At 38.4% G+C, this 15,331-nt stretch overlaps 1 protein-coding gene across 1 annotated transcript in view; it reads right to left on the bottom strand.

Moving 5' to 3' along the window:
• The window catches only part of LOC114459565 (neural-cadherin-like), a 494,937-nt gene that overhangs the window by 167,588 nt on the left and 312,018 nt on the right, over positions 1–15,331 (bottom strand). Inside the window, exon 25 of the mRNA XM_028441778.1 lies at positions 6,148–6,377. Coding sequence (XP_028297579.1) covers positions 6,148–6,377 — 230 coding nt within the window. The remainder of the gene's footprint in view (positions 1–6,147; positions 6,378–15,331) is intronic.

The raw sequence follows: 15,331 nt of genomic DNA, 5'->3' as shown, positions 1-15,331 counted from the left end.
TCCACTTTTTAGTTGCGCCCTCTGGTGGACAAGATAATTGCAATGTGACAACTTACTCATTGAGTTTGTAGTAAATGGCATTTCAAACACAGCCAAATAGATTCAATACTTTCTTCTTGCTCTGATTGTCTTGGAAAGTCTCGCTCTAGTGTTTCTCTAGAAAAGAGCGAGTGACTGCAATCCCATCAAAAACATTATTCCTTCTCATTTTCCAAATGCAGCAGATCTTTACGACACTAAGAGGCTTAAATGGACTCTTTCCAAAGCGCAGCAGTGTATAAAGTAATGGGACCACGGGGACTGACTGTCTCTTAGATTATTGCTCCAATGCATCGAAAAGAACCTATGATCACTTCCTCCACACTCTGGGTCACAATAATAAATGAACAGCAGGCCGTTGGTGTTTGAACCTGATAACAGTGATATTTAAAGAGTGGGAAACCCAATGTAGTATCATTAAAAGTCAAGTGAAGCATGTTGGATGGAAACACTGAAGGATAACTTCCATTATTGAAGTGGAGTAGAGCAACTAGACAGACATCTGCAGTAAAAAAAGACTTTTTCTAAATCTCCTACTTCTAAAGCATTACCAGAGAATGGAGAACATTAATAATAAGCGCCGCGTCTCCTTATTTCACCCCCCGACCCCCCCTCTCATCCTCAGCAGCTAACCCCCGCCATCTCATCCGCCGGCTCTCACTCATCCTCTTCCTCGCCACGCTTCACTTCTCATTCTAATCAATGTCTTCTGCCGAGGAACGCGGCTGAATTCCGATGAAACGCTCGACGCTCTCCTCACAAATCACACCTGAAAGCTGCCTCTTCCGCCTCCTTTTATCCTTCTCGACTCTTTAAAAGAAGAAGCAGGAGGGATTTATTCACCTGTGTGTATTCATGATATGCTCGTCTACTGTCTTATCCACCAGACTAATGGAAACCCAACAAAATGCCAAAACATTGACATGTTAACGCGTATGAGAAAGGATGGAAAGTGAAGCTGAAAATCTGAAGAACCTCCACGACTGAACTTTAACAGACACGAGTATGCTAATTTTAACTGGTTCATTATTCCCTCCGTGGTTACTGGTTTGGCTGCCTTTTACTCTCCCTGCTGTGGAAAGCATATGCTTTAACTTTTTTAGGGTTAGCACACGCACACACGCACGCACACACACACTTGCATTCAGAATCGAAAGACGTAAAATGAAGCCTGAAATGTTTGAATTTTGTCATCTTATTTTTGTAAAATAATTCAAAATAAATGCAGATATAATGCAGATATCTATATTGTTACGCAGCAATGTTTTTACGTAATTCCATCTTATTTCAACAAATGTCAGCGCCCGATCCTTTCAGATACTTTCCACACATGCGCGAAACACGTCTACATCTGGTCGGCCTATTTTACAGCAGTTGGTGTTTTTAAAAGGTTTAAATCCTGCAGGCACTGATATGGCCCACGTACTTCAGTTTCAAAAAATTCAGAATTTTTTACCAAATGCCATAATTCAATAGGGGCACTGCACATTTTTAGTTTGATAGGATGAATACTTTTTTGAGGTATGGACAATGTAGTGAGGGGGGGTATGTGTCCTTATTTTTCTTCCATTTTCATCTAACATTATGTCAGGAACTCCATCACATAGATAGGTAAATATGGTACAGTAATACAGCTCCACCTACTCTCTCAGAATATAGAAAAAGATCTGCTATACATCCTCTCTGGTGGACATGTCAGCTCCTCTAAATAGTTAAAGCTCTAACACGTCCATGGTTTCTGTTGTAAGTTCTTAGCCTACGTGGTACGCACACACTGGGGGGAAAAACTGATATATAAATCTTCTCTGCAGAAAAAAACAAAAACTCAGACCTATTGGGTAATCAAGTCAAAGTGAAGGCTGCAATGGAGCTGAAAGCAGCAGCTGAGTGAGCCTCTGTCACACTGTCTGCACTGCTGCTGACGCTATTAGCACATAGCATCCCATAACTCTATCCACCACAGTGGGTGTTTGACTAGAGCACGTGTGTCAAACTCATGGCCCGGGGGCCAAATCTGACCCTTTGAAGCATCCAGTAAAAATAACATAGAACACATAAATCATTGTGTAAATAAAGCTCAATAATATTTGCAGATTCTCACAGTTTTTTCACTGCTTAAAATGCATGATTACAGTCATTTTGAATGTTAAAATGCTTTAATTCTCAGTGGTTAAAGTCATTAGCCACCAAGTTGCAAGGCTCACACATACAGTCTACAACATGATATTAACAGTATACACAAATATACATATCATTGGCATGGTTTAGAGCTTCTACAGAACAGATGCAGCAATAATATAGTAATAAGGAGACATGATGAACGTTTCTGAGCTATGAAACGCTGTCACCAGAACATTTTTTTGATGGGAAAATGTTTCCAGGGGGACTGCTCATCAGGTGCACTACTCGCCCCCTTCAAACACTGCCTAAACTGCCAAAAATGTATGCAAATCATCACTAACTCCTAAATGACCAGTCTATGGTTTAAACAACATGATGCTTGAGTGACATCATCACATATTTGCGACGTAAGAAGAACCGACAAGCGGAATTGACAGGCAGGCAAACAAACGATTCCTAAGAATTGGATTACTGGGAACCGGTTCTCAGAAAGAACCGATTTCAGATTCCCATCCCTACTGAGGCATCACCAAACGATCATTAAAACAACTTCTCAGGTCATTAAAAATGCTGTGAAGAGGATGGCCTTCAAAGTTTAGCACAGTTTTTAATTTAGTTCTAATCCTCTTTTCATAGGTGACCTGTTTATAGTGAGTCTGAGGTGCAGCTGATCACTGAGCCAGCCTTTCTGATCAGTCTGTTGATAATGTTCTTGGCATTGGGATTAAAGAACAGCATAAAACAAGACAGCGGCTAGGATCCCCTGATAAAAGACCTGTTAATATCAAAGGATCTCAGCTTTCTGAGGAATAACAGCCTCGACTGAGCTTTCTTAAAAACAGCCTCTGTGTTTTTCTCCACTTTAGTTTGTGGTCAATTTAAAAACCAAGCTATTTATGCAACTGAACACTTTCAATCTGTTCATCGCTGATGGTGAGAGGGCAAACCTCATCTGTCTTTTTATAAAATCAACAACTATTTATTATGTCTTTCCAACATTTAGTTTTAAATAGTTGCAGTCACACCATCTGACAAATGTATTGATCCCTGTTTTGTAGCCAAATCCTGCCGTGATTAATAAAACCCACCAGAGTCGTGCCATCAGAGAACTTCTGGGTGTGAAAAGACATTCCAGCATATCTAAAATGAGAAGCAAATAAAAACAGAGATAAAACTGTCCCATGTGGAGCTCCAGTTCTTGTTAAAATGTGTTTGTTGTGAAGATCAAAGCCGTCTTATTTAGACCATACGCACCTTGTGGGACTGAATCACGTTAAACTCAAGTGTCTTCATACACACAGCAGATACAGTCAGGAGCGTTAAAGTGACGATAAAAGTGTGACAATGTCTTTGAAATAACTTTTGTGTTCAGTTATAACAATAATCAATAATAAACCATTGATGTGACTCAGGATAAACATGACCTTGTTTCTCCAATGAAGTGAGCCATTATCCCATGTTTCCAGCTGTTGGAATTCCCCAAACACAGACCCTGCTCTGCTGTACAAGCCACTTTCAAAGACAAAGTTCAACATTTTAAAACCTCCAATATGATTATTTGAAGCATGGAGCGTTTTCTATATAACTTCAACGAGAAAATTTAGCTAAAAAACAAACCAAAAATCACAATTTTCTCAGAAAATGAAAGTGTTTGTGTTTTTTGCCATGCGGAGCGTCACATATTGGCTAAACTGACAAAGGTTTACTACAACTGTATAATGAATGTAAAAAAATCCAATAACTTAAAGATGAGAACTAAACTATGCTGATCAGAGCAAACATCAACTACATCCACTGAATCACAATAAACCATTTGTGACAAAGTTAATAAAACTCCATCTGAATAATTGTAAAGATCTACTTCCAAATAAATCTGGTGAAATGCTATGATACAGTGATTTAAAATTGCTCACAATTTCTGGTTAATTTGAATAAATAATTCCCATGAAAACTTGGATATTGCCAAAATCCCTGAGTTTAAAATCAACCCTACTGATATATCCACTACATTATTTATTAAATTACACTGTTTTCTCAGCCATTTTTACTTTCCCTTTTGGTCCGATTAGGATGTTTTAAAAGGCCAGATTTGGCCCCCGGGCCTTGAGTTTGACATATATGCATTAAACTGTACATGTCAGAATGAGGATAAATGTGACGATCTCTTTAAAATACTCGGTGTTCAGTTTTAACAATAATCAACTAGGCAAGACTTGTATTCCCAAATATGTATTTGCCAAATACGTATTTAAAAAAATGGCAAAAATGACAACCTGTATCTGAATTTGTTGTCAAGTTTGTTATTTTTATTAATTAAATTGAAAGTAATAATGCAGGAAAAACAGAAAACTCACATTTACCTTAAACATGACCATAAGCAAAAGTCAAGGTCTCACATTGAAAGGAAATGTTGTTCAATGGTATCAGTATGAGCACTGTATTTCAATTATCAGTTATTTTTGGCTGAGCTTGGTCATCCTTAAAGCGTGGAGGTCTCACTTTGTTCTTGACCTTAAATATGACCTTGAGTGAAGATTGAGGTCATACATTGAAAGGAAATGTTGTTCAATGGTACCAGTGGCCAAGTTAAAGGGAAAACAGTATATACATAATTCATTTTGTGACTTCGGTCCAACGAAATAAAATCTTCCACTTGAAATGAGCTTTTCATAAATGTAAGCATCAAACTTGGTAGAGATATGGAAAATTTTGGTTTTGACAACCTTGATTTTGACCTTGACTTTTTGGCTCCAAAAAAGGTCGACTGCACATCCTTGACATTGTCCCTAATGAGATACGTGTCATTAGTGCTGCATTAATAACCTCGGAGGAGTTCCACAAAAAAACAAGTTGTGGAACAAAAGTAACAAGAACTCCTACGAGAAAAATGTATTTGAAAATTTTCAATTGCCAAATACAATAATAAACCAATGATGTGACTCAGAGAGCAGCAGGATAAATATTAGCTTGTTTCTCCAATGGAGTGAGACATTGGTCACGTGATGTTTTTTATTGTTATTCCGAATGTAATCATTTGGAATTAAAGTGTTTTGCTTCGTGTTTACATGGAAATAGTAATTCTTAATTGAGGTTTACATGGAAAACAGGTTCATTTGGCTCTATTTAATTTCGCTTATGTTAACAAGATAGAGTAAATATTAAAATCATAATTAAAATTGGAATAAACAAGCCACCTAATTCAGATTTAAGTTTATTTTGGAATTATGTTTGCATTTGAAATTGTTTACAAGGTTAGTTTAAAGATGATTTAACTTTCATTCTGAATTAAAGAAGAATTAAAGCTGTCCTGTAAACTTGGCCAACGTCCCATAATTTAAAGGTTCATAGACGTTGACAATTTTCTAAGAACATTCACTCATCACATTTTTCTGTTTCTTCCTCTCAAACATGAATTCTGTCTTCACAGAATGAGCACCTGCATTGAACGGCTTGTTCTGAGATCACTGTGTGGGTGTCAAACAATCGATCATGTGTTGTATTCCACAAGTCAGTCAAGACGAAACCAACGAATGTTCAACTGCTGGAAAAACACTCAAGGTGAACGAGAAGAGAAGCTTATTGATGACTGACAGTGATTGTTCGCTGCGTCTACAGATGGGGAGACATATTGTTCCCTTTCACAAGACACTGAGATATTTGACACATCCATTGATGGTTTTTGAACAAAAAACAAAAAATCCAAACAGAAGGTTCTAAATCAGAAAACGTGAGACAAAGTCCCATGCACACTTTAACTGGCATGTTTGATTTGTTTGGCTTTAACTGAGGCTATGACTAAAACATGGCCTGAGGCAGAGCAGCAGCTTGTAACAAGAGCCAGAAACAAAGAGCAGTTTGCACTCTGTAATTGAAGCTGATGAAACACATTTTCTCATCCACTCTACTGTGCTGTCAATCAGCAACGACGTTATCAACAAATCACATCAACAGGACTTCATTAATTACACTCACTCACCGACTTCTTACCTTTTGTTTATGAGCCGCCATGTATCCATGAATCTTCTCAGGCTGGAGGAAACCAGGCCCTCCGTGCACAGCAAACCTGACGTCCAGCATTTGGTCCTTTACGTCGATCAGACTGAAAATGTTGACGTCGTCCGGTGAAACGGAGAGCATCTCAGACAGGAAGTCAGAAAGAAGCTCGTAGCGGCTCCTCTGCTTCCCTCGGAGCTCCATGAACTCTTTTGCTGTGATGTCTGAGGAACCAATAGAAACACATATAAAGTAAGAACAAATCATCTTAGGATGCAGCAGTTATTTTAGTCATCTTAAAGCTGCTATCCGGAGTTTCTGAGAAACATCTCGATGACACGCCCTAAACAGCTCTACTTCCTCCTACTGCCTCTCCCAATCTACCAGAAGCCACACCTCTACTTTTCTGCACGCGCATCGCGGAACATAACAAGGTCTCATCAGGTCACATTGATATAGGTCTATAGGTCAGGTAAGAGCCATAATCATATTGACCTGTTTGCTGTTGTAACGCACGGCCTTGTTTCTGTGCACAGTTCTACATTAACTTTGATTGACATTCTCAAAAACAGGAAGTCAAAGCCTATTGGCTGGAAGCACTCTGTGATTGTTTCTATTTGTATAGGGGTCTATAGGACGAAGGAGGGACTTATATACATTAATGTATATGAATGACCACCAGCAGTAGACCATAGTAAAAGACTAGTCAATCATACATAAGCATACATTTCTCAGAAACTTCGGTCAATCTACTGCAGTATTTCCTATTTCAGCTTTAATGATGTAAATACTTGTTTTAATCAGAAAAACAATGGGTTCAAAGTGACCAAAAATGGTGGAAAAGGTGGTGAAACTGGATTTTAAAAACCTCAGAAATTGGTTAAAATTTGCAAATTAGAGTGGGCAAAAACAGACAGAAAAAGTAGTTAAAGCATTCAAAGTGTCAATGTTGGCTTAAAAACAGAAAAAGGTAGGAACAATTAGTTTAAACTGGCAAATAATGGGCATGACAAATGGTGAATGTGGTTAAATTGGCAAAAACATAATGATGAAATATGGTGAAAAGAGGGAAAAAGTGACAATAATTGGTCAAAATATGTGACATTAGGTGGAAAAGTGGTAGAAGGGGTTTATAAGTGATGATAATGTCTTAACAAATGTGCAGAAAAGGTATTGAAATATGATGTAGAAGTGTCAGAAATGGGAGTAATGTAGCAAAAATGCATTAAAAGGAGCATTTGGTGTAGTTGGGTTGTAATTGTTTGTTGAAGGCACCTGGAAACTCCCACATACAGTAAGTTTAAAGTTTGTTTAGGATGTGGAAACAACACAAAACCCTTTTTTAGGAGCTTTGCCAGAAACATCTTCACGGCTCAAAGACTTTAAACAGATCCTCCCAGAGAGAGAGAGAGAGAAACAATACACACAAACGTTTTATTTTCAAAGTGAACACAATGATTAGTTTAGTGCGTGCGTGGAGTGAAACAGAGCCTCAGCATTAAGAGAAAAGACAGGGTTTGTAAACCAGGCTCAGTGGAAACAGAGACAGGGATGGAGGCTAATGTCAGCTCACATCAGTCAGTCCAGAGGGAGACGCAGGAACACATGGAGACACCGGTAGGAAAGAAAGGACGGGGTGAGGGGCGGGGCTTAATGGGTACTAATGCAGAGTGGCAGGCTTTACACCTGGCTTTGATCCAACCACACGTTCTCCTTCCCACAGGCTTCGTCTGAGGCCATAGAGGGATGCAGTCCTGCCTGTAGCTCAGTGTTTTCACAGATGGAGAGTCTAGAAATGATAGCGGTCACACTCACCCAGGAACTAAAACCACTGCTGTGCTACAAACACACACCAAGGTAAAGTTAAAAAAAGTGGACACAGAGGGAAGCATCAGTCTTTCCGTTGCCATAGCGATGCGCCGTATCAGCCACAGTGGTTGAGCTCTCGTCCAAATGTTCAGGATGGCCCATTTTAGCTCAACAAAAAAAAAAACACACACACAGTTTGCTGAGGTAGCATTAGCCACGACTGCTAACACAGAACAGCTACTGAGAGGCTGTGTTTGAAACAGAACACTACGTACTGTACACCAGCGTGTATCCCGAGGGCAGGGATGGACAACTGTCATCACAGCAGGGGCCACAAAAATGTGATTCTTATCCGAGGGCCACATTATCAACATTATCAACATTCATGCCAGTATTAAGAATAACAACCAGTCTGAGCAATAACTCACGAAAGACCAAAGTGGTTTTTTGTGTCATCTTTTTGTGTGTTTTTAGTCATTTTGTGTGTTTTCTGAGTCATTTGGTGTGTTTTTGTTATTTATTGTGTGTTATGTTTGCATTTTGTTTATTGTAAATCTGTGCCTTTTTCAATTTTTTACAGTATTTTGTTGTTTCGGGTATTTTTTCTGTCAATTTGTGTAATTGTTAGCATTGCATGTTTTGTTTATCTGATGACCTTTTGTGTGTATTATGAGCAGGGCCGTGCAGAGACCTTTGGAGGGGTAGGTGCTCAAAGTTAAAAGGGGGCACATGGAGCACATGTGAAACACCATACCGAAACATACCTTATATAACCGGTTGAATAAAGGAGGGAAAGATACGGTCTAGATCCACAAAGCCATAATTCAAGCTGTGCATTAATTTAGGACAAATGAAGTAGATAATCACCACTGACAGAGTTTAATAACGTATATAATGATAAAGTTTATTGTTTACTTAATGCTGAATGAGACATGAGACAACAAAGTTTCTGCACAATACAAGCGATGAGCTGAGCTCCTCTTCTGCAGCAGCTGTGAGCATGCATGTGAGTAAGACCGAGCACAGAGGGGAGGGGCCAGGGGGTAAAGGCGGAGCCGTCAGGGAGGCTACATTCAAAATCATGCTAGCTTTTGAAAATCGCCTACCCTACTTTAATCAATTCTGACACCTCTTTATTTTAATTTCACAGCTTTATTTTTGTTTTCTAACCTGAGTAAAAGTTCTCTCGACTAGCAGTGGTCATCTCCTGGGGGCTTCGAAAAAATCAGCTATCCTCGATAAACTTATTCCCAAGTTGGTTGAACGAAAGCCAGCCAAGTTTATCCAGGACGAGTAACCATGGTGATTTAGCCTCTACAGCTAACCTGCTGCAGAGCAGGTAAACAACCAGGATAAAGTTATCCCTGCTGTGGCTCTGCTGTCAGTGCTGTGAGAAATGAGTGTTTTACAGAATGTCCATGGTTTTTATACATGTTTCTTCACCCAAATATTAAAAATAGGTATTTAATATGTCCGTTGACTTTTAGTTTTAATATTTAAAACCAAAAGACATTTGTCTCATATTAAATCTTCACTCTGTAGGGGGCGCTAACTCGCCAATGTTAATTTTTTCCACATTGAGCTGGTTTAGGGCCAGGGGTTTAACAACTGATATGACGCAAATCAGAGTTTGTATGTGCAAATGGGAGCATTTTCCAACAAAAAATGACATTTTGTCATTTTTGTCAAAAATTCATGGCTGCAAACACTGTAAAAGTTATAAAAAATGGATTTATTTTGGTGTCCCACTTCTCTAGGTGATCTCCAGCGATTTTGAACACCATCGGTGAAACGCGCTAGGAGAAATGCGTTAAAATACGTGAGCGAAATTAGCAATTTTGCAAATTTCAATTTTCAATTCAAGATTTTGGACTTCCTGTGTTTGTTTTTTTACTTGTCTTGTCATGGTCTAATTCTGTGTCAATTTTCATGATTCTACGATTAATTCAGTTTTTTGGCAATTCCTATCTCGTAATACATTTTTGGTGTACTTGGGGGCGCTGGCACATTAAATTTTTGCATTTTTTAAATCGGAAACAATCAAAAATTAGAGAAGAGCGCAATTTAATTTTGATTGAATTTTTGAGACTCTACATAATGGTTCAGTGGGTGAAAAGTAGGTGAGTTGGTTCCTTTTTTCCCTATTAATAAAACACCAACACTAAAAAGTTAAAAAAATATACAAAATAATCTGACTTTTCTCATTATGACTGTAATGGAACTAATAGAACATATATTTTTTTAAGTGTGTCCAAAAAAAAATGGATACTGTAATGTTGGATCTGAATGTTTCACATTATTCTGACTTACTTTTTTTTTTTTTTAAGTTCATCACAGAATAGACATTTCTTTCCAGAGGGAAAATTCACAAAAAAAAAAAAAAAAAAAAGTTTAGTAAAGAGGATTAGAACTCTGGTCCCCAATAACTCTACCAGACTTTGTCTAACCATGCATTCTCCTTTATCCTGGATGTACAGTATGTATTTGAGCAATGAGCAGCAGGGCATGTCTGTGGTGTGGGTACGTCAGGGCAGTGAAGGCAGAGTGAGGGCACGTTATGGATCATGTGACCGCTCAAGGTAGATCTAAAATATTATCTATATTATTATTTTGGGCCACACAGACGGACTTTCACACACACACACACACACACACACACACACACACACACACACACACACACACACGCACACACACACTTACAAAAAAAAAAGAAAATCACTTTGACAAAAGGTCACTTTGGGCATCAAGGGACAAAGGGGGGACAGGTGCTCAGCCAAAAACAGCGCCGCTGTGTGACTTTTTGGACTTATGCGTATGGGAGAATAGAGCACTATAGCTCTCTATTCACAATTCTCTCAATTCAACCTACTGTACTCACCGTAGTTTGTAGAGTCCACAGGTGATCGTTTTTATTGATGAAAGGGGCGGGGCTAACAGTGTTGGTTTGGGATGAAAGCTGATGTATTGCATCATCTCTGTCTTGCATGTTACTGAAAGTTTATACACGGTGGCCGATGCATCTCAATGACTTTGTGCGTGTAAAGTTTTCTGGATTTATGTCAACATTATATTCCACAACATTTTCTCCGCAGGTCTTTGTACATAAGGCTGAAGTTCTTCTTTTCTTCTTCTTAAGGCTGCAGTGGCCATTGTTACTGAACAACATTACTGGTTATAAATACTTCTTTCATTTATTTAAGGTCACACTGTAGTGTTGTGGTTTATTTACAGTCCTGGAGGAGCTATAGAGGTTAGGTCAGTGAGACATTCATTCTTTAAAGGTTTTCTTGAACTATTTGTGTCCCAGTAATGATAAAAGACATTTATATTCTTTAAACTTGGAGCTGAAAAAGTAAATTAGCAATCAGAGTTTTGGATCGCCTTGAGCTGCTGGAACTGAGCTAAGCGCTACATTTTAGCTCCAACAGGACATTTGGTGGAACAACAATATTGTTCATTGGCAGATTGACCAACACTGATTAACTGATGGAAAGATCCACACTAACCAAGAGTTTTGGTGAAAAGCAAAAACAAACAGTAATCTGTGTACCCTTAGTTTTTTGGTTGTTCCATTTTAAAACCAAATCCAAATAACAAATAAACAATGTGGTTATTTTGTTTTACTGACTTTTTTGGACGTTGAGATGAAAAATGAATATAAATGATGCGATATGAAGTGGCATTTACTGTCTTTATAGTCAGTGTAACATGAGGACTCTCTATGCAGATATCCTATGCTGCTGACACGTCTCCTCAGGCACATTTTATTCATATTATTCACCGCTTGTCACGTCACTGAAACGATAAAGTGATGAAGCGACCAAAAAGTGTGACTTAAGCCACTATAGTCACTGAAGGTGTGTTCAGTGTGAACGCACCTTTAGAACAGGCTCATATTCCTCAAACACCGGCTTATTTCACCATCAGGGTGAATAAATCACTCTTCCGGGTGGTTGCCATGGTAGTTCGTCTAACCTTCGATCCGTTGATGATGGCTTTTTATCGCACGCATGCACGCAAGTAACCCAAGGTTTACATACTCAGGTTTGATTGATCCACTTCATACCAGCTGTAATGGAACCAGATACTCAGAGTTTCCCATCGCTGGGTATGTTGACCCAGAGTTTATGGATAGACTCAGAGTTTGTTAACCCTCCTTTATGGAACACCCCTCTGGTCCAGGACCTGGGGAGGGAAACCAGGTGCAGTGGACTTCAGCTCTCATTCTAATTTCCCCGTAAATATCTAACAAAAAAAAACAGATTATTATTTTTTACACAGAAAAATGCTGCTTGTCTGGTTTTTGATTTTCCTCTATTTTTGTTTTGTTTCAAGGAAGTAGAACAAAATAACCACACCGTTAATTTGTTATTTTGATGTGGTTTTAAAACGGAATAACCAAAGAATGGAGGGTATATAGATTTGAAAAACTCCTGAATGGACTTATTTTTATCATTTCTAGTCATCTCTCGCCTGGTGTGGGACCATGACTGACTGTTCAAGTTCTAATTAAGATCATTTTATCATCATTATGATTATCATTTTTAACTACAAATAAACAGCATAAAAGCCTGTATTTTTTATGCTTTTGTCAGTAAATTATTGAATTTCTCTCTCTCAAGTACTGTAGTGCCATCCCGTACCCCTAGGGGTACACGTACCCCCATTTAAGAAACACCGATCGAGAGCCTTGTTTTGTTAAAGCTTTTGCTTCACCCTAAACACTTTAGGCTGATTGGTTAGATAATTAACTGATGTTTGGTTTTTTTCTGACGACTGCTATAATAAAATTTTAATTCTAATTGAAAATGAAATTAAAATATTGTGTGTCCACAAACAGATGTAATAATAAAGCAAGTGTGTAAAGCAAGACAGAATATACTCAGAATGCTTGTGTTTTCCCTCGTCTCACCAACACTGGACGATGACTCACAGGAAATCACAATAGTAATAATAAGTCATTGTAGTGGTATGGTCTCGTGTCAGCCTCACGGGCATACGTATGTACCACCTCAGCTCTGACTCATGCTTTACTGACTGTTCTCTTATCCAGTCTTAATATATCAGCATCAGCCAATGATCGCAGCTTCTCCCTCAGCTCTACGCCGCGTTTCACTTTCACCTCCTGTTATGTGGATGTTTCAAGGACTTTTTGTTTACCGCAAAGAGAGAGAGAGAGAGCGAGAGAGAGAGAGACTTAATCTGGCTGAGGCAGATTTAACTAGCGTCCTTATTGCATTTTGCATTTGTTCTTGGAATAGGATTTAGAATGTCAAAGAGGATGTAAGTAATGCTATAAGTAGAATATTTCCATAATCCCCAAGACGAAGAATCAATGAGTGTTTACTCTACAGCTCTGATCGGTGAAGGAGGGGAAAAAACAGTTGTACAGTGTTTGGATACAGTGAGCTGAAATGAAGAAACCCACACTCGTTATTGCTAGCCCTTTTAACGTTTAATAACTAGTGTGGTTATGTAATACAAATATCCTCACATTAATTCTTCCTAGTCAAAATGAACATTTCAGATATCCACAACGTAATTCCTCCAATAGGAAAAATGACATCACTTTCCCCATCTAAAGCTATTCCCATATTCAGAAATCCTAGATTTCACACGCTGTTTGGAAAGTGGGCGCCTTGTTTGAACTGCAGGTTAAAAGCTTTTCAGGAGGTTGTGCCGATGTGTTCACAGCAGTGTCCAACACCTGTGCTCTCTGCTTTTTCAATTTCAGGCTCTGCGTTACAGCCCGGGGGCTCATAAATCAATAAACACAGCAGCTAACAGCCTGTTCATGACAGTTAAAAAAAAAAACACCTCAATGAAGTGGCCAACCCACAGGAATACATATTAGACAAATGAAACTATCAGAAAGTATCAGATTTTGGTTTGGAACAAAATAATAAAGCAAATGATTTGGCTTTACTTTTCATTTCTGAAAACAAAGAGTGTTTTGTGCTCTTCCTTATCCAGATGTCTTTGTGTCTCTTGGACAAACACTGGGGATGTGCAGCATCTGTTTCCAGCTTTGGTGCACATTCATTCATTTACCTTTGCTCTCCTTTCAGAACCAGAAAAATCCTTTTATCTGCTTATGTGAGGCTTGACTTCCACCGTCTTTCCCTCTTCGTCTTTAGAGGGCATTCATCTCTTTCTATTTCAATATCTATAAAATCATAAAAATCCTTCAGCCATTTTCAATTTCTCCAAGGTAAATGTATTTCTGTGCTGATGTGCTGTACATCAGCTTATGACAGACAGTGTTTAACACCTGAGGAAGTCAAACTAACTGAGCCAAAACCTTTACTAACCATTATCAAAGACTAAGTCATGAAAAATGGCCTTTTCTTCTGTAGACGACCTGCAAAGACCAAACCATTCAAAGGAAACAAACTGACAATCTTTTGTTTTTACTTAACGTCCTTTAAAAAAAACTGCACAATATACTACAGTGATCACAACTTTTCCTTAAATCAAAGATAAAAAACGTCTACCGAGCTTTTATCATAGCAGTAGGTCAATGTGTGCATGGAAGGTAATCTAAAGCACTGGTTCTCAACCTTTTCATCCCGCTACCCTCAAAATAAAGGTCCCAGAGAGTGGGGACCCCCCCTGTAGCTGAAGGTGGTTGAACACAGACATGAACATTGAAGAACAGTCATGTGGAGACAGGACCATCTATAAGGAGGAATAAAGGGGAGAGATTTTTGGGGTCCATCCATAAAGTCAGTAAAATGATGGTCCATTGTTCTATGAATCTGTGATAACCACATTTATTTATTCAGCTGAATAATATCCACTGTTATCCAGGAACGTTTATTATTATTATTATAGTCATCTTAAAGATGGAAATCATGGTTTTAATCACTAATAAAATGGTTCAAAGTGACCAAAAATAGTGGAAAATGTGGTGAAATGGGGGAAAAAAAGATTAAAATAAGAATAAAATATGGTGATAATAGGTTAAAAGTAACAATAATGGGTCAACATATGTAATATAAGGTGGAAAGGGTTTGTGCTGAAATTGTCTTGTGCATAAAAAGGCATTAAAATGTGATGTAGGAAGGAAGTAAAAGGAGCAAAAATATGGCAAGAAAGAGTGATAGGTTCAAATATGACAAGTTTGGTGTAGTTGCAAAAAAATGTGTAAAAATTAGCAAAAATGGGCTCAAATGTTTTAAAAAAATATGTGTTTTTAGTTTCTTGAAGGCATCTGGTAACCCCCCTCTTAGTGTCTCAAATATGTTGGTTTTAGCAGATAACAGGCTATGTGTGGGTGGGCCTAAAGAGATCTGATCATTTTACTACTTATTCTCCTCTGGATTCAAACCAGCACCTTTTTTCCAAAAACTCTGCTCAACATCAG

This window comes from Gouania willdenowi, chromosome 3 (genome assembly GCF_900634775.1).
Source record: "Gouania willdenowi chromosome 3, fGouWil2.1, whole genome shotgun sequence".
Lineage (NCBI taxonomy): Eukaryota > Metazoa > Chordata > Actinopteri > Blenniiformes > Gobiesocidae > Gouania > Gouania willdenowi.
Note: the sequence above shows the minus strand (reverse complement) of the source record. Positions and strands in the feature narration are given on the sequence as shown.